Here is a 16,732-nt window from a genome sequence, read left to right as displayed (position 1 = left end):
TTTTTGAGACAGTGTTTCGCTCTTGTTACCCAGGCTGGAGTGCAATGGCGCGATCTCGGCTCACCGCAACCTCCGCCTCCTGGGTTCAGGCAATTCTCCTGCCTCAGCCTTCCGAGTAGCTGGGATTACAGGCACGTGCCACCATGCCCAGCTAATTTTTTGTAGTTTTAGTAGAGACAGGGTTTCACCATGTTGGCCAGGATGGTCTCGATCTCTTGACATCATGATCCACCCGCCTCGGCCTCCCAAAGTGCTGGGATTATAGGCGTGAGCCACCACGCCCGGCCAGCTTTACTTTTATAATTTTAGTAGAGACAGGGTTTCCGCATGTTGTCCAGGCTGTTCTCAAACTCATGATCTAAGTTGATCTGCCTCTCTTGGCCTCCCTAAATGCTGGGATTACAGGTGTGAGCCACCACGCCTGGCATCAATTAGTATTTTAGAGACAAGTTCTCACTGTCTTCCCAGGCTGGAGCACAGTGACGCGATCACAGCCCACTACAGCCTTGCTGGGATTCCTGGGCTCAGGCAATCCTCCTGGCTCAGCCCGCTGAGGACCTGGGACCACAGGTGAGCGCTACTACGCCTAGCCACTTTGGCTTATTCTTTTTGTGACGACACGGTGTAGCTATGTTGCCCAGCATGGTATCAAACTCCTGGACTCAAACGAAAGCCCTGGGATTACAGGCATGAGCCAGCCCCCAGCCTACATACGGGATGATTCCGCGTGGACTGTCACGTCAAGGAAGAGAACAAGCCCCAGCGCCGTGGGGAGCTTGTCTTTTTGCTGCCAACTGCCCCGGCCGGCCTCCTACCAGGCACCCCCTCCCATGAGCCTCTGACCCTAGGAGGTGCTGCTGGCAAGCTCACCTCTCAGATGAAGCAGTAAGGCCCACAGTGGGTCCTGGACACCACCTGCCTCGCAGCTGGGCCCCTGACCCTCAAGAGACTGTGGCTGGGCAGCCATGGGTGCCTGGAAAGGTGTCCCTAGGCCCCTGTCCGCCTGGATGTGGAACCCTCTAGGCACGCTGGGGTGGACAGGTGCCAGGTGCCTCTCCAGCAACGTGTGACATAGGTGTCTTCACACGTACTCCATAGGTCCAAGCCCCTGCAGCTGCCTGGGGGAGGAGGGGACTCTCTCCACTTGTCTCACCCCACTGTTGCCACGGAGATACCTCCAGCCCCAGGCAAGGCCACTCTGGGCCTGGTTGTCTTTGAAGGAAACCCCTGCTCTTCAGCCTGTCAGGCACAGGACCTGTAGTCCCATGAGAGAGGCCTGGACTCCCGTGGGGGTCCCTCCTCTTACCCCAGGGCAGGGGCTCTTGCTAAGCAACATCTGAGGCTGCACAGGATGGGGGCTCCGGACACCCCACCTTTACCCAGCCTCCAGGAGGGCAAGCCTAGACTTTGGTCAACTTTTTTTTTTTGAGACACAGTCTCGCTCTGTCGCCCAAGCTGTAGTGCAGTGCAGTGGCTCAGTCTTGGCTCACCGCAATCTCCACCTCCTGGGTTCAAGCGATTCTCCTGCCTCAGCCTCTTGAGTAGCTGGGATTACGGGCACCACCCATCATGCCTGGCTAATTTTTGTATTTTTAGTAGAGATAGGGTTTCTCCATGTTGGTCAGGCTGGTCTGAAACCCCTGACCTCAAGTGATCCACCCACCTCAGCCTCCCAAAGTGCTGGGATTACAGGCATGAGCCACTGGGCCCGGCCTCATTTTTGTACTTTCAGTAGAGACGGGGTTTCACCATGTTGGTCAGGCTAGTCTTGAACTCCCGACCTCAGGTGATCCGCCCGCCTTGGCCTCCAAAGTGCTTGGATTACAGGCGTGAGCTACCATGCCCGGCCAACTTTTTTTTTTTTTTTTTTTTTTTTAAAGATGGGGTTTCACCGGCCGGGCGCGGTGGCTCAAGCCTGTAATCCCAGCACTTTGGGAGGCCGAGGCGGGTGGATCACAAGGTCAAGAGATCGAGACCATCCTGGTCAACACGGTGAAACCCCGTCTCTACTAAAAATACAAAAAATTAGCTGAGCATGGTGGCGCGTGCCTGTAATCCCAGCTACTCAGGAGGCTGAGGCAGGAGAATTGCCTGAACCCAGGAGGCGGAGGTTGCGGTGAGCCGAGATCGCGCCATTGCACTCCAGCCTGGGTAACAAGAGCGAAACTCCGTCTCAAAAAAAAAAAAAAAAAAAAAAAAAAAAAGATGGGGTTTCACCATGTTGGTCAGGCTGGTCTTGAACGGTCGGGCTGGTCTTGAGCTTCTGACCTTGTGATCCATCTGCCTCTGCCTCTCAAAGTCCTGGGGTTACAGGTGTGAGCCACCATGCCCGGCCTCTTGGTCAGCTTTAGAGTGTTGGTGGACCATACAGGGAGTTGGACATGTCACAGACACCTGATCGTCAACACGCATGGGTGCACATCACGGCAGGTCCACCATATGTACCAGCTGGTCTTTGCCCCAGCAGAAGGGTCACCTGCATCCGCAGTGTCTTTTGTCCTCTTCCCATGTACCGAAAGAGCAAACAGGTGTGTGACTCCAAGACAGGTCTGGGTCAGTCCTGTCCTCAGCCTGTCTACTGTGTGTGCCTGTGGCTGGCAGGAGCTGCCATCTCCGGACGCCAAGTGCATGGTGTGTGACTGCGTTCCAGCAGGTATGCAGCAGAGGTGTGAGTGTACACCTGTGTGTGGCCTGTTGCCGGATGTGTGTGCCGGGGATGTCCCTCTGTGGCCCAGGTCTGGCCTTTGGGCTGCTGGGATAGCCTGGCTGAGGCAGGAACAGACAGGACCTCCCAACCTCCACATTCCTGAGCTGTGACTCAGGCCTGTGCAGAGAGGGTGAGTCATAGGGAAGGGAAGCCGTCCCACCCTGCGACCACATCCGAGGAACAGAAGGGAAACTGAGGCCGGGGTGCAACTCAGTCCGGCTTTCCTGTGTAGCAGCCCCTGAATCTCAGGCATGGGGGGACTCCCAAGGGACCTGAGATCCCACCCCTGGGCTCAGGTAAGAGCTAGGGGGAGAGGCAGGTTTAACCCTTCCTCCTCTGGGCTGCCCTGGGCGGCGCGGCTCCCGCTGACACACAGCACGTGTGCCCACCCCAGGGACATGAGTCACAGCACCAAGCATGGACACATATGCTCTGTGGGTCCCGGCACATCCGAGTCACGCACACCCAGCCCTGTCCCCCGCTGCACCCACATCCACATCCGGATAAGCGCACGCTTTGGAGTCCAAGCGCCCACCTCCTGTGCACACACAGCGCCTCACCGACGGGTTCCTGTGTCCTTGCACACGCGCGGGTGCCGGGGGCTCCGTGCGCACACCTCCGAGTGCGTGCGCGCCCCTTTCTGCCCTTCGCACCAGGCAGGCCGGCCTAGGGTCCCTGCAGCACACACCACGCTGTGTGTACTGGGCACAGAGCCACACATTCGTGTCCACACAAGCTTGTGTCTCTAGTAATGCTCGTGTCTCCGTCTCTGTACCCACGAGTCCTCTGCCCACGGGCACACATGTGCGCCACACCTGGCAACCCGCACACCCGGTCTCTGCATCCCTATCCTGGCTCTGGGCCCCGCGGACTGGGGCCAGCTGGGCCGGCTGCAGCCTCTGCCAGGACGGTCCCATTTCCGCGCCCCCGCGGGGCGGCCGCCAGGTGCACAATCCCGGCCCCCGCGTGGCTGGGAGGGGGCGGTAATTATGCGGCCCCGGGGTCCCGCCCCCACGCGCCTTTCATCCCCGGCCACGCCCGTCCCAGGCCTAGATGCTCTCTACCACCTCCCGCCCGGTCATTAGTCGGGGTCTGGGGAGGGCGGAGTGGTCGGTCCGGTGCGAGGCGGCCCCGCCCCCGTCTCCATGGCGACGCCATACCGGGGCGGGGGCCGGGAGGAGGATCCGGGTGCAGGAGGCGCGCGCCCCCTCCGAGACCGCAATCTGGAAAGGGGGCGGATTAGCGGGTGGGCCCACGCGGCCCAAGACAGATGCGCGGGGAGCAGGTACTGGGACTCCGGCTGACCCCCGCGCCTCGCCGGGGTGGGGCGAGCCCCGTGCGTCTGGCCGGGAATAGCAGCCTCGCGGCTATTTTGAGCCCCTCCGCCGGGGCCGAGGCGCGGGGGCGGCGGGAGGCTCGGGGTTGACACGCGGGCTGCGTCCTCGCCCCGCGAGAACAGGCCCCGCGAGGACGGGGCGCAGCGGCGGTGCAGGCCTGGGCGGTGGAGCCCTCTCTCCCACGCGAGGCCGCGCCGCGGGCGTCTGCGCGGAGGGGCAGCACCGCGCGCCCGACCCAAACGCCCTGGACGGAGCGAGGCCGCAGCGCCCCCTCGTGTCCGCAACGGGCAGCGCGCCCCGGTCGCTCCGGTCCCGCGTGGGCAGCGGCCATCGGGGGTGGATGACGAGGTCCCACCCCCTGGGACCCCCAATGGGGCCACAGGGTCGCGGTGAGACACGTGGGAGGCACAGGTGCACGCAGACGCAGGTAACCCCAGAGGCACAGGTACGGACACGGGTCCACACCCGAGACCCGGCTCACAGTGCTCCGGGCAGATGCAGAACGGCAGGTGTGCGCACGTGCGCGGCCACGCCACCCTGGGAACCCGGGACGGCTGCGGGCACTCACGGATCCCGCACCCAGGAACGGGCTCGTAGTAAGCGCTTAATAACTAGGCGCTGGCACAATGAATGAATGAGTGAACTCGGTGGTTCACAAAACCAGGCAAAGGCAGAGGCTCACAGAACCAGGGAATGATGGGGGGCGGGGGGCGGCAAGACTTCAGGGGCCGCTGTGACGACACGGCATCCCCTCCACCTCCCACCCCTGCCCCGCAAAGGGCTGCTCTGGGGCAGTGAACGTCCCACCCTGACTGCTGGGGCTGGGGGCAGATCAGAGAGAATGGGCCTGAATTGCTCCCGGGCTGGGCACGCCCGGCCCGCATCTGGGGCTCCAGTGGGTGGGGGGCCCCTCCCGCACGGACGGCAGGCGCAGAGGAGCTCAGCGCTGATGTCTCTCCGCTCCTTTAATAACCACCCTGCGTGAGTGGCTGACGCAGCAGCCGACTGCTGCTGACGGGGAGTGGGGCGGCTGTAGTGTGGGGGGCCGAGGTGCAGAGGGGGTGGCGATGAGTCACACAGCTGCTGCCTGGGGGAGGGAGTCCTTGAGCCCATGAGGGGTCCCAGGGACCTTGTTACTGCAGACAGTGTCTCTGGCTACTCCTGTTTGCTGGATCACCTCGATTCAGTTGAGGGTGGGGGTGAGCAGCAAAACTGGGGGCTCTGTACCCTCACTCCCCCGCAGCTTGTCAGCAGAGGGTCAGCCCTCCTAAGACTTTCCAGTGCAGAGAGGCAGGGGTGCACACTAGCTTGATTTCCACCAGGGCCGGGGGAGGGGGCCAGCATGAGGTGAGGTCTGGGCGAGGAGCAAGGGCCACAGGGGGCCCCCCAGAAGCTTTGAGGCAAGAGTAGGGACTGAGGGTCCTTGCAGAGCTGCTTCTCCTGATGGCGGAGGTTTTGAGAGTCTCCCTCGCCCCAACCAGGCTCAGCAGTGGAGGCCTGTGGAAGTAGGGGAAAGACCCGCGTGGGGAGCAGAGTGGACCGTGGGTGTGCAGCACGGTCGGAGGGGAGACCGAGGGCCCGGCTGAGTGCTGGGGTGCAGTGGGGACTCGGGGTGTCTGCCTGCACCCGACAGCAGGGACGCACAACACTATCCCGCATGGCGAGTGTGGGGGTGTGGACGATACCTGGCCGTGAAGTCGCGGTTCCGGTGGGAGTCAGGCTTGGATCCGGGTTGTAGTCTGTAGGCAAACTGGGTTTCGTAAAGTTGGGGTGCACCGAAGTGTGGCAAAGTAGGAAGAGTGAGGATTGCGAATATTGGGGTTTGCATGAATGGGGCTCTCTGTTGGGGTTTGGGTGGGCATGGGGTTGGTGGCAGGAATGGAGTGGTGGTTGCTGGGAGAACCGGGGCGTCGGTTGTATTGGCAAGAATATCAGGACAGATGTCGGGGTTCAGATGAAGTTGGGATGTCTGAGAGCCGGGGCTTGGGTGTGTAGGGGATCTGGATAGGTTGATGTGTCAGGACAGCAGAAGCACAGTTAAAGTCGGGGTCCCGGTGACACCCAGCGGTTCCCACGAGGCCTGAGGCTCGGAACCCCGGCTAGAGGCCCATTTGTTCCCCGCAACAGGCCAGGGGGCGGGCACGCGGAACTGGGTCAGCCCCGCCCTGCCGCGCGCCAGCCACGCCTCCCCGAGCGCCGGCGGGGGGGCTGCGGACCGGAAACGTGGCCAATCGCCGCGCCCGACACCAGCGCGCAGGAGGGGGCGGAGCCGAGATAGACCAGGCCCCCCCATTTATGAATATAAGGCGCAGCCGCGGCCTCTGATTGGCTCAGGAGGTGCAGGGGGCGGGGCCAGGCGGCGCCTTATATAAGGCAGGGCTTCGGGGCGCCCCCCCCTCACTCGCGCGTTAGGAGGCTCAGGTCGTTGTGGTGTGCCGTCTTCCCGCTTGCGTCAGGGACCTGCCCGACTCAGTGGTGAGGGCCCTGGCGGCACCGGCTCAGAGGAGCTCGGGGCGGCGGGCGGCCTGCGGCGGCCAGGCGAGGCGGGGCCGCAGCGGCACGCCCCTGGGAGGGGGCGGTGCCGGGGCGGGCCCGGGGTGGAGTCCGCCCCGCCGGCGGCGAGGGGCAGCGGGAGATGGGGCCGAGCAGTGGCCAGAGGGCCTCTCCCCGCCGGCCCGGGCCGCCGGTGACCGGGTTGCTGCCGCAAAATGGCGGCCGCGAGCCCGTGGCTGCGCCCAGCGAAATGGCGGGAGCACCGAGTGCCCGGATGGAGTGGCGCAGGGTGCGCGCGGGGCGCATGCGCACGCGGCGGGGGCGGGGCCACGTGGCGAGCCCAGTCTCCAGGGCCAGTTTTCGGCCGTGGTGTTGGAGGTGTCCACTCACCGGCGCTTTTGCTTCCCGAGCCGCAATTTCTTTCCTTTCCCATTGTGATTGAATGAGGGAAAGGACGCCCTCGCAAATTCTGGCTAGGCGTGCCCCGTTCTATTGTGGTTCCCGTCTGCCAGGTCGTGCTTTGCCCCCAAAGTTTGGTCCAAGTTGTCACACCCCCCAGTGCCAGACTTTCAAGTGTAGTTCTCAGAGCCACTGGGTGGTGATCATTCCCAGCCAATGAATATTTCGTCTGTGTCAGCACTGACCGCCCCCTTAAATAGCCAGTTCTCTTAAATGCCAATTATCCTGCCAGGAAACCCTGCCTCATTACTTCCGGGGCCATCCCTTCCCCATTCCCGGCTGAGGTCCTGTTGATAAAAGTAAGTCCTTGGCCCGAGGTGTCCCCCACGACGGGGTGGTCTCCCTGACAGCCAGCCCACCAGTCTCAGGAGGCGTTTTACGGTGAACAGAAGCACATCAGCTGGTTAGGGTAGGAGTTGGCGCCAGTTCCGAAAGGGCAGAAACTGAGGGTGCAGTCCTGTCCAGGGCACAACTGGAAGGCTGTTGGGGAAGGGAGACACCAGAGGTCCTGCCCATGGGGAGGACTGTGGAACTGGGTGCGGCCTGCCTTTCAGTCTGGGGGGAGGGTGGGGCTGAGAATGACTGGATTCAGTGTGGTAAACCAATTTGAATTAAGAAGTCCTAGGTGGCTGGGTGTGGTGGCTCATGCCTGTAATCCCAAACCTTTGGGTGGCCAAGCCGGGAGGATCGCTGGAGCCCAGGCGTTTCAGACAGCCTGGGCAACATCGTGAGATCTCATCTCTAGGAAAATAAATTTAAAAACAAAAAATTAGCCAATCGTGGTGGTGCACACCTGCAGTCTCAGTTTCTTGGTAGGCTGAGGTAGGAGGATTGCCTGAGCCCAGGAGGAGGTGGAGGCTGCGGTGACCCATGATTGCACCACTGCACTGCAGCCCAGGTGACAGCTAGACTCCCCCCACCAAAAATCACTGCACTGCAGCCCAGGTGACAGCTAGACTCCCCCACCAAAAATCACTGCACTGCAGCCCAGGTGACAGCTAGACTCCCCCACCAAAAATCACTGCACTGCAGCCCAGGTGACAGCTAGACTCCCCCACCAAAAATCACTGCACTGCAGCCCAGGTGACAGCTAGACTCCCCCACCAAAAATCACTGCACTGCAGCCAGGTGACAGCTAGACTCCCCACCACCAAAAAAAAAAAAAAAAAAAAAGAACCCCCCAACAAAAAAAAAAAAAAAAAAAAAAAAAAAAAGTCCTAGGTGTGGGTTGGGGATAATGAAAAATAAGAATAGTGATTTTGTAATATGTCCAGCAAAGAACATATGTCATTTACGTAAAATAGGAAGAGGGAGGAGGTGATAAGAGAGGACCCCTGCTGAGGATTTAATTGGTGTCTGCCCCAGGCCGCCATGGCATCAGATGAAGGCAAGCTTTTCGTTGGAGGGCTGAGTTTTGACACCAATGAGCAGTCGCTGGAGCAGGTCTTCTCAAAATATGGACAGATCTCTGAAGGTGAGGCTGGTGCTGGGCCGGCAGCCCAGGGGGCTGGCTTGTACTCCTCCCTACCTGCAGGGACAGCTGGGTGCTGACTGCAGACCTCTCTCCCCTGCACAGTGGTGGTTGTGAAAGACAGGGAGACCCAGAGATCTCGGGGATTTGGGTTTGTCACCTTTGAGAACATCGATGATGCCAAGGATGCCATGATGGCCATGAACGGGAAGGTGAGCATCAGGGTGCTGAGCGGGAGCCCGGCCTGACGATGGGTCACCCACCTGCTAACCTGTGCCACCCTCTGGTCTCCAGTCTGTAGATGGGCGGCAGATCCGAGTGGATCAGGCGGGCAAGTCGCCAGACAGCCGATCTCGGGGGTACCGTGGCGGCTCTGCCGGGGGCCGGGGCTTCTTCCGCGGGGGCCGAGGACGGGGCCGTGGGTTCTCTAGAGGTGAGTGCTTGAACGGTCCCCTTGGGGATGCTGTGAGGCACTGCTGGGGGGAGCTGGTACTCATTTTTTCTTCCTGTATGTGCAGGAGGAGGGGACCGAGGCTATGGGGGGAACCGGTTTGAGTCCAGAAGTGGGGGCTACGGAGGCTCCGGAGACTACTATAGCAGGCGAGGGGGGAGTCAGCCTGGGCACCGGCGGCTGCGGGGCGGGGTGAGGGGGGAGTCAGCCTGGGCATAGGGATGGCTGTGGGGTGGCCAGCTTCAGGCCTAGGTCCCTGGGAGGCCTGAGAGAAGGCTGGCTGGGCAAGGAGGGAAAGTGGGAGGGGGCCCAGGCCGGGAGGAGAGGGGACTGCTTAGAACCGTCACAGAAGTTGGAGGGCCTGCAGGGCACAGCTGGTGGGGGTTTTGGATTTCCAATACTGCCCTGCTAGGATCCTTGCCGTGTCCCCAGAAGGGACGGCTGGCCTGGGGGCTGGCGGCTCAGCCTGCTGTGGCAGAGTAGAAGTAGACGTACTCTCCAGCACTCATTTGTGTGTGTCCTTCAGCCGGAGTCAGAGTAGTGGCTATGGTGACCGGAGCTCGGGCGGGTCCTACAGAGACAGCTACGACAGTTACGGTAAGTCACACTCTGAGGGCGCCACGCTGCTGTGGCCTGCGGTGGGAGCTCGGTTCACTTTGGCGCCCTCTCCAAGCGACTTAGGCTGGACACTCAGACCTTGTCACTGCACTTGCCCATAAGGGACACATCTGTCCTCTCAGAGCCATTTCTACTGCAGGACACAAGAGCAATTGAGACTGACCAAAGGCAAGGGAGAGCGAGGGCCCACCGGGCAGCCAGCGCAGGTGCATGTGCGGCCGCCGGCCTCCCTCGGCCGTGGGGGGTGGTTGCTCCCCAGCCGCAGGCCGTGGCCGGTCTGGCCTCTGGGGTGACGCTGCCTCTCGTTGCTTGAGTGCCTTTACACTGTGCCTGCTTCTTGTCCTCAGCTACACACAACGAGTAAAAACCTTTCCTGCTCAAGACCGTCCTTCCAATGGCTGTGTATTTAAAGATTGTGGGAGCTTCGCTGAACGTTAACGTGTAGTAAACGCACCTCCTGTATTCCCACTTTTGTAGTCATTTCGGTTCTGATCTTGTCAAACCCAGCCCGACCGCTTCTGACCCCAGGATGGCCTCGTTAGAGACTTTTTTTTTTAAGGAAGTGCTGTTTGTTTTTAAGGGTTTTCAAAACATTTTGAAGAGCACTTGAGATTTACTTTTTTCTTTTGACCACGAGCCATGAGTTCCAAAAAAGTTGTCGGGGGTTGTGTGGGGTTTTGGTTTTTTAGTTTTTGGTTTTTTGGTTACGTTGCCTTTTTTTCTTTTTTACTGGGGTTGGCCCCATGAAGTGGGTGCCCCAATTCACTCCTCTCTGAGATCGAACGGACTGTGAATCCGATCTTTGTCGGAAGCTGAGCAAGCTGTGGCTTTTTTCCAACTCCGTGTGACATCTCTGAGTGTAGCGTGGTAGGACCCTGGCAGGCCTGGCAGCAGCTGCCCTGGAGCCCCGGCCCGTGCGCTCATCTGTGCTGTGCACCCCATGATAGACGTGCAAACGTGTCTGAGAGGTTCTTGAAGATGTTTATTTATATTGTCCTTTTTTTACTGGAAGACGTACACATACTCCATCGATGTTGTATTTGCAGTGGCTGAGGAATTCTTGTACGCAGTTTTCTTTGGCTTTACGAAGCCGATTAAAAGACCGTGTGAAATGAACTTTGCTCTGACAATTCCCTTGCATTGCACAACACACTCCCTGCTGCAGGCTTCTGCAGCCAGACCTGAGCAGCGAGAGAGGAGAAGGCGGAGGAGCACCGGGGCTGCAGGCACTCTTTGGGGCCTGCAGAGAGCTAGATGAGGGAGGCACAGCAGACTGGCACTGGTCAGGGTAGGGGAGCCAGGCGGGGGATGGGAGCGGGTAGCTCAAGGCCAAAGGGCAGCCCCGGGAGGCTTCTGGCAGTGGTGGCCAGAGGGCTGGACTCTGCGGGCAGCTTAGCAGGGACAGTGGACGTGCGCCCGACGCTGGCCTGGACTGCCTCAGTCTAGAAGCAGGCCAGAGAGGGAGGCACGTGGCATCCCAGGGCGACCTAGCTAGTTCTGCCGTTGCTTCACGAGTTCTGAGCGTTCTCTGCTAGCCTATGGAAGCTGCAGCCCTCGGAGGACAGAAGTGTTGTGCGCCCAACAGAACCCTCTGAGACGCAAGCTGCTCCCTTGGCTAGCTCATATGTGGAAATAGCCCTGTAATTCGAGGTAACTCCTTCCGCTCGTGTCCACATCCCTCTTGTCAAGAGCTCATTGAAAGTCATGTGCCCGGGGAATGTTCCTGTGACTGGTTTTTGTTTTTCCTTTTTTTAAAAAATTAAGGTGGAACTAAAGTCAGGCCCGGCCATTACACTCCCCGCGTGCACCAGCACAGCCTGGGCCCAGTCATGCCTGGCTCAGATGAGGTCCCTTAAGCAGGATTGGAGACCAGTGAACGCCCCCTGCCTTTTGGATTTTTTGCTCATCAATTGACCGTTCTTTCCAGACCTCTTAAGTCACGCTCTTAACTGTAGCTTTCTCTGATGTCTGTTGCCGCCATTCATTTTTTTCAGAGCCCGCACTGGCCCACACAGCTCCATCCCATGCAGGCAGCTGGCTCTGGCTGCGTCCCCAAGGTGCAGGCCTGCCCTGGGCACGCTGGCCCGTGACGGAGCCTGAGGTCACAGCCCCATGACTAGTCTGAGACCTTCCTAGGAGCTGTGGATGTTTCCGGGGAGGCTGGGAGGGGCAGCTGTGATCCCCGTGGAGGACGTCGGGAGTAACACTGCTTTGCTTTGGCAGGTTGAAGGGGCCCGGCCAGGACTCGGGGAAGGGTGGCCTGAGATCAGCGATGACCTCTGGGGTCACTGTCCCAGGAGGGACTTCACTTGGAACAAGAGCTGGAGGCAGCCGCTTGCCCCGGAGGTTTGTCCCTTGTAAGTGCTTTCGGGAACAGTGGGATGTGGGCTGAGCCCTGTCCCGGGCGGCACCTGGTCGTTCGAGTGAGTCCTGCTGTCCCGCACCTGGGTGCAGGGCAGCGCCTCCCTAGAGCGCCTAGTACGCCGGCTGGAGCGTGCACCCGTTCTCCCTCCCTCCCCGTTCCAGGAGGCGCTTAGCCAGAAAGGTTGCAGGCCCAGGGCCTCAAATCGCTCCTGGAGGACCGGCTGCGGTGTGCTGGCGGCGATCGGGGCGGCCAGACCTTGCCCACAACGGTGGAGCCCTGTGAAAATCGGATTTGAATAAAGGGCCACGTGTGCACCCAGAAAGACGAGTCTGTGGTTTAGGGAGGGGCTGTCGGGGGTCGGAGCGGGACCGCGGGGAGAAAAGCCTGTGGTTCAGCGGACGAGCCACGAGCCGTACCCGGCAGGGAACCGCGCGGGGCTGGCCACAGAGGGGGTTCGCAGCGTGGAGACGACGGCCGGGCGGTGGGGGTTCTGAGGCGCACTCGGCCTTTGGGGCGCGGCGGCCGCGCAGGTGCTGTCGAACCCCGTCTCGGGCGGAGCCCCGGGCACCTGCAGCCGGCTGCGGAAACGGGCGCCTCCTTCCTGGGCCCTGAACACCGCCGAGCGGCCTGAGTGCGAGGCCGGGAGGAGGGGCGGGGACGAGCGGCCCGAGTTCCTGAGACCGGCGCCCGCCCAGCCAACCCTCTTTCCTCGGAGGCCGCGCCCCGCGCCGGGCTGGCGCTCGTGGGTTCTGCCTGCCGCGCCTTGCCGGGGCTCCCACGGGCGGGGTCCGCGAAAATGAGGCTCAGCGGCAGGCGTGCGGGGCAGTCTGGGTAGCGCTCCGGCGCACCCGGCCGAGGCGGGAAGGGGGCGGGGCCGGGCGTCGAGCTCCGCCCCTGCGCCCCATTGGCCGGCATCGTCCCAGCGTGCCTGACTGACAGCCGCGCGTAGGGGCGGGGCACCGCCACCGCTTCCACCGGGCCATGGGGCCGAGCGTGTTGCCGCCGCCTCTGCTGCTGCTTCTGCCGGTGCTGCTGCTGGCGGCAGTGCCGTGCGGTGCCGAGGAGGCCTCGCCGCCGCGGCCCGCAGAGGCCACACTGTCGCCGCCACCGGCCGTGACGAACGGGAGCCAGCCCGGCGGTCCGCACAACAGCACGCACGCGCGTCCGCCGGGAACGTCGGGCTCGGCGCTGCTGCGCTCCCTCTACGTGATCATGGGCTTCTGCGGCCTTGCCGTGCTCTACTTCCTCATCCGGGAGTTCAGGTGCGTCAGGCGCACGCAGAGCGGTCGCCCAGTGGCGGCCAATCAGCGCGTGCCTCTTGTGTCACGTGCGGGGCGGGCCCCTCCCTCCCTGCTGGAGTGGGTGTGGATGGGGTAGAGTCCACGTGACTCGCTCGCTCGCTAACCTGTGGCTGGGCTCCTGGTTGCCAAGCGCCGCAGTCTCTTAATTCGTGGGTTTTCCAGATGGAGCCACCAATGCCAGAGCGTGCCGAGCAAGGGTCAGGCCCTGGCAGGGCGAGGGATCTTTTTTGGTTCCTTGTCGCCGGCTGCCCATCCTTGCTCTCCTTTTCCCACCTGCGGCTGGGGCCCTTCCGGGTATCGAGATTCTTTTTTTTTGTGCTTCTACCCACTGGAGCTGAGCCGTCGCCAGGGTCGGCCGTGTTCTCGCTTTGGGTGCTCCCACAGCCGGGGAGGTGCGGCTGCGTCCCCAGACCCTCGCAGGGGCCACCAGCTACAGGCAGCCCCTGGCCTATTACCTATTCAGGCCACCCCGGCTTCCCTGGCCTATGGCCCCAATCTCTTCCCGGCTCCTGACTACCCATTGTGGCTGCTTCTCCTGGGCCTTTAGCACACATCGATGACCTTACCCCTCTTGCCCATCACCACCGTGGCATAGTCAAGCTGCATTTTATTTTTTATGACTTTTTTTGTAGCGATGGTGTCTCTCCATGTTGTCCCGCCATGTTGTCCAGGCTGGTCTCGAACTCCTGGGCTCAAGCGATCCTCCTTTCTCGGCCTCCCAAAGTGTTGACGTTATACATGTGAGCCACTGCGCCTGGCCGTGCTGCATTTTAGGGGCCCTGTGTAGAGCCTCCCCGGTGCTCCACACCCCTTTCAGTGGAAGCATCTGCCGCCTGCTCTCCCCTGCCTATGTCCCGGGCCTTCCCTGCCTCCCCGGCTGCTTTGGCCGCCAGGGACTTGGGGCTGAGACAACTTTCCATTTTGTTGTCTTTGGCAAAGTCTCCCCACTGTGGGAGCCACACTGTTTTCATCAGTGCAACAGGAGTGATGTCCTGGTGCCTCTCTTGGGGCCCTGGCACAGGAGAGAGAGCAGGGCCTGCTGGGGACGTGTCTGCTCACTGTCACTGCCATGGGAGTGAGTGGTAATCATTGGCGATTAGGACATGAAAGAAACAGGCACAGCAAGACCAGGGGGTTCTGCAGCAGGGCTGGAGGAGTTCGGCAGAGGACGCCGATGCGGGTCCTGAGGGAAGGAGACGGCAGGGTTGGCAGGGAGGGCCCACTGAGTGTGTCTGGACCTACTTGCAGGTTGAAGAAGCCTCAGAGGAGGCGATACGGCCTCCTGGCCAACACCGAGGACCCCACCGAGACGGCCTCGCTGGACAGCGATGAGGAGACGGTCTTTGAGTCTCGGAATCTGAGATGGTGTGCAACCCTTCCCCAGCTCTGGGACCTTGGTGGGCCGGCTGGGCTGGAGACTCAGGAGGATCCGGGGACTCCGCCAAGTGATGGGGTGGTTCCCGCGATCACAGCTGACCGATCGGTAGTCAGGCTGTGGCCCCCCTGGGCAGGGCTTATCAGTTCTCCCAGACTCCATTCACCACCTTTTTTTTTTTTTTTTTAAGTTTAAATTTTTGTTTATTTATTTATCTTTGAGATGGAGTCTTGCTCTGTCTCCCAGGCTGGAGTGCAGTGGCTAGATCCCGATTCACTGTAGCCTCTGCCTCACAGGTTTCAAGAGATTCTCCTGCCTCAGCCTCCCAAGTAGCTGGGATTACAGGCACCTGATATTTGTATTTTTAGTAGAGACAGGTTTTCACCATGTTGGCCAGGCTGGTCTCGAACTCCTGACCTGGGGTGATCCACCCGTCTCAGCCTCCCAAAGTGCTGGGATTACAGGTATGAGCCACTGCACCCAGCCGCCTAGTTTTTTTTTTTCTTTAATTAGAGATAGGATCTTGCTCTGTTGTCCAGGTTGGTCTCTAACTCTTGGACTTAAGTGAGCCTCTCTTCTCGGCCTCCCAAAATTCTGCGACTACAGGCATGAACCACCTCGCCCGGCCTCATTTCTTGCTTCTTTAAGATGGGAAAGCAGCTGCAGGGCTGAGGGTAGTGGGTGCTCGCTCTTGGCCCCTCCCTGATGGACGGGGTCCAAGTCAGGTGCAGAATTGACCGCAGGCTGCTTCTGAGCGGGCAGGGTGGGAGGGCCTCTCCCTGTTGTGTAACGGGGCTGAGGGAACAGGAGGGACAGAGGCTGAGGCCTCACAGGTGTTGGGTGGGACTGGGGTAGGTGTGGGTGTAGAGGCAGGGGTCGGGTGTTGGCGGGGTCCTAGGCAGGGAGTGATGGGCCTTTTGTGCCACAATGTGGTTTTTGTGGCGACCGTGGCCTGCTGGCGTGTGGCGGGCCTGGAGGCTGGGAGACCAAGGGACAGGGTGGCCTCTGACTTTCCGAGCCCCCAGGGAGGGAGACGTGGTAATCCCTCCCCAAGGTCTGACTCCATCCTGGGAACCCCTCCCAGGTTTCTTCCACCTCCTGGCTGGGGGCCCCTTCCCCGAGGTGGGCAGCTAAGCAGGGCCCAGGAGGCCAGGGGAGGGTCCTGGACAGGCTGCCCACTGCTGTCTGACCTGTGTGAGCCTCTGCCCGACGACAGGCGGGTCCTTCACTCCTCACCTCTCACCCGTGCACCCCCTGATTCCAGATGCTGAGCCAGGGAGGCGACCTTTCCATGAGGGAAGGACAGGAGACAGGGCCCACCCAGTGTCCAGCAACCCCCACCCCACTGCTTATTCTGCGGACCTCCGGGCTGGCCTCACCCAGTGCCAGCCTCACCCAGTGCCAGCTTGAGAGTCCTTTTGGACCCTGTGCAGCCCGCCCTCCTGCTGCTGCCCACACCCGCCGCCAGACAGCACAGCCTCGCCTCCCGGATGCCACCCCAGCCTGGCTGAGGGTCCCGGTGAAGACCGGAGGGGCCCCGAGAACCACTGCCCAGGACTCTGAGGCCACCTTACCTGACTGTGACTTGTGCCTCTCCCCTGCCTCCTCGGGGACATGGCAGCCCTGAGCCAAGGCTGGGTGGGCAGGTGACCCAAGGGACCTGTGTTGGAACACTTTCCTGCTGGGCTGGAACAATAAACAGCCATGTCTGCTGCTGGTGCTGACCTCACGCCACCCAGACCTGTGCACACCGGGGCAGCCAGTTGTTGGGGGGGGACTCTAGCCAGACTCAGTTCCCCTCTGCAGCCATGCTTGGGTTCCCCAGCCTTGCCTCCACCTGAGGAACCCATGTGGTAGACAGAAGGGGGACCCGTCTCCAGCTGCCTGGGGTGAGGCCCTGTCTGTACCCCTAGAGAGAACTCCTAGTCATCTGTCAAAGCCTCTGCTCCAGGGCCCTCCTCTATGCCAGCTTCAGTCTGGGTCTCATGGGCCCCCCTTCTGGAGGAACCCCACATCACCTCACAAATACTTCTGGCAGTGATTCCGGGGAGCCCCCAAGCTGTGCTGTGGGAGGCTGGGGCTCCCTGCGGCCTTAGCCTTCCCGCCAGCTGCCCCTCCCCGGTCAGTCTCCTATGGACCCCCCAGCCTGAGACCC

The 16,732-nt window shown here is 61.2% G+C and overlaps 2 protein-coding genes across 4 annotated transcripts; both read left to right on the top strand.

Moving 5' to 3' along the window:
* The first annotated feature begins 6,367 nt into the window (after positions 1-6,367).
* LOC108293166 (cold inducible RNA binding protein) lies at positions 6,368-12,223 on the top strand. 3 transcript variants are annotated; one of them, XM_037733422.1, is made up of 9 exons: positions 6,368-6,519; positions 8,362-8,470; positions 8,573-8,679; positions 8,762-8,900; positions 8,986-9,067; positions 9,445-9,515; positions 9,884-11,186; positions 11,760-11,893; positions 12,063-12,223. In XM_037733422.1, the coding sequence occupies exons 2-7, from the start codon at positions 8,368-8,370 to the stop codon at positions 9,898-9,900; spliced, it is 519 nt and encodes a 172-aa protein (XP_037589350.1). In that variant the 5' UTR covers positions 6,368-6,519; positions 8,362-8,367; the 3' UTR covers positions 9,901-11,186; positions 11,760-11,893; positions 12,063-12,223. The 3 variants fall into 3 exon arrangements, with proteins under 3 accessions (XP_037589350.1, XP_037589349.1, XP_037589348.1); XM_037733421.1 differs by lacking the exons at positions 6,368-6,519; positions 9,884-11,186; XM_037733420.1 differs by lacking the exon at positions 6,368-6,519 and having other exon boundaries at positions 9,445-11,893.
* Positions 12,224-12,633: 410 nt separating this feature from the next.
* Positions 12,634-16,311, top strand: FAM174C (family with sequence similarity 174 member C). Its single transcript, XM_017514480.2, has 3 exons — positions 12,634-13,163; positions 14,451-14,567; positions 15,842-16,311. Coding segments are annotated over exons 1-3 (399 nt in total). The 5' UTR covers positions 12,634-12,882; the 3' UTR covers positions 15,843-16,311.
* Positions 16,312-16,732: the final 421 nt, after the last annotated feature.

This window comes from Cebus imitator, unplaced genomic scaffold (genome assembly GCF_001604975.1).
Source record: "Cebus imitator isolate Cc_AM_T3 unplaced genomic scaffold, Cebus_imitator-1.0 Scaffold524, whole genome shotgun sequence".
Classification (NCBI taxonomy): Eukaryota; Metazoa; Chordata; class Mammalia; order Primates; family Cebidae; genus Cebus; species Cebus imitator.
This window is presented reverse-complemented; position numbering and strand designations above follow the sequence as displayed.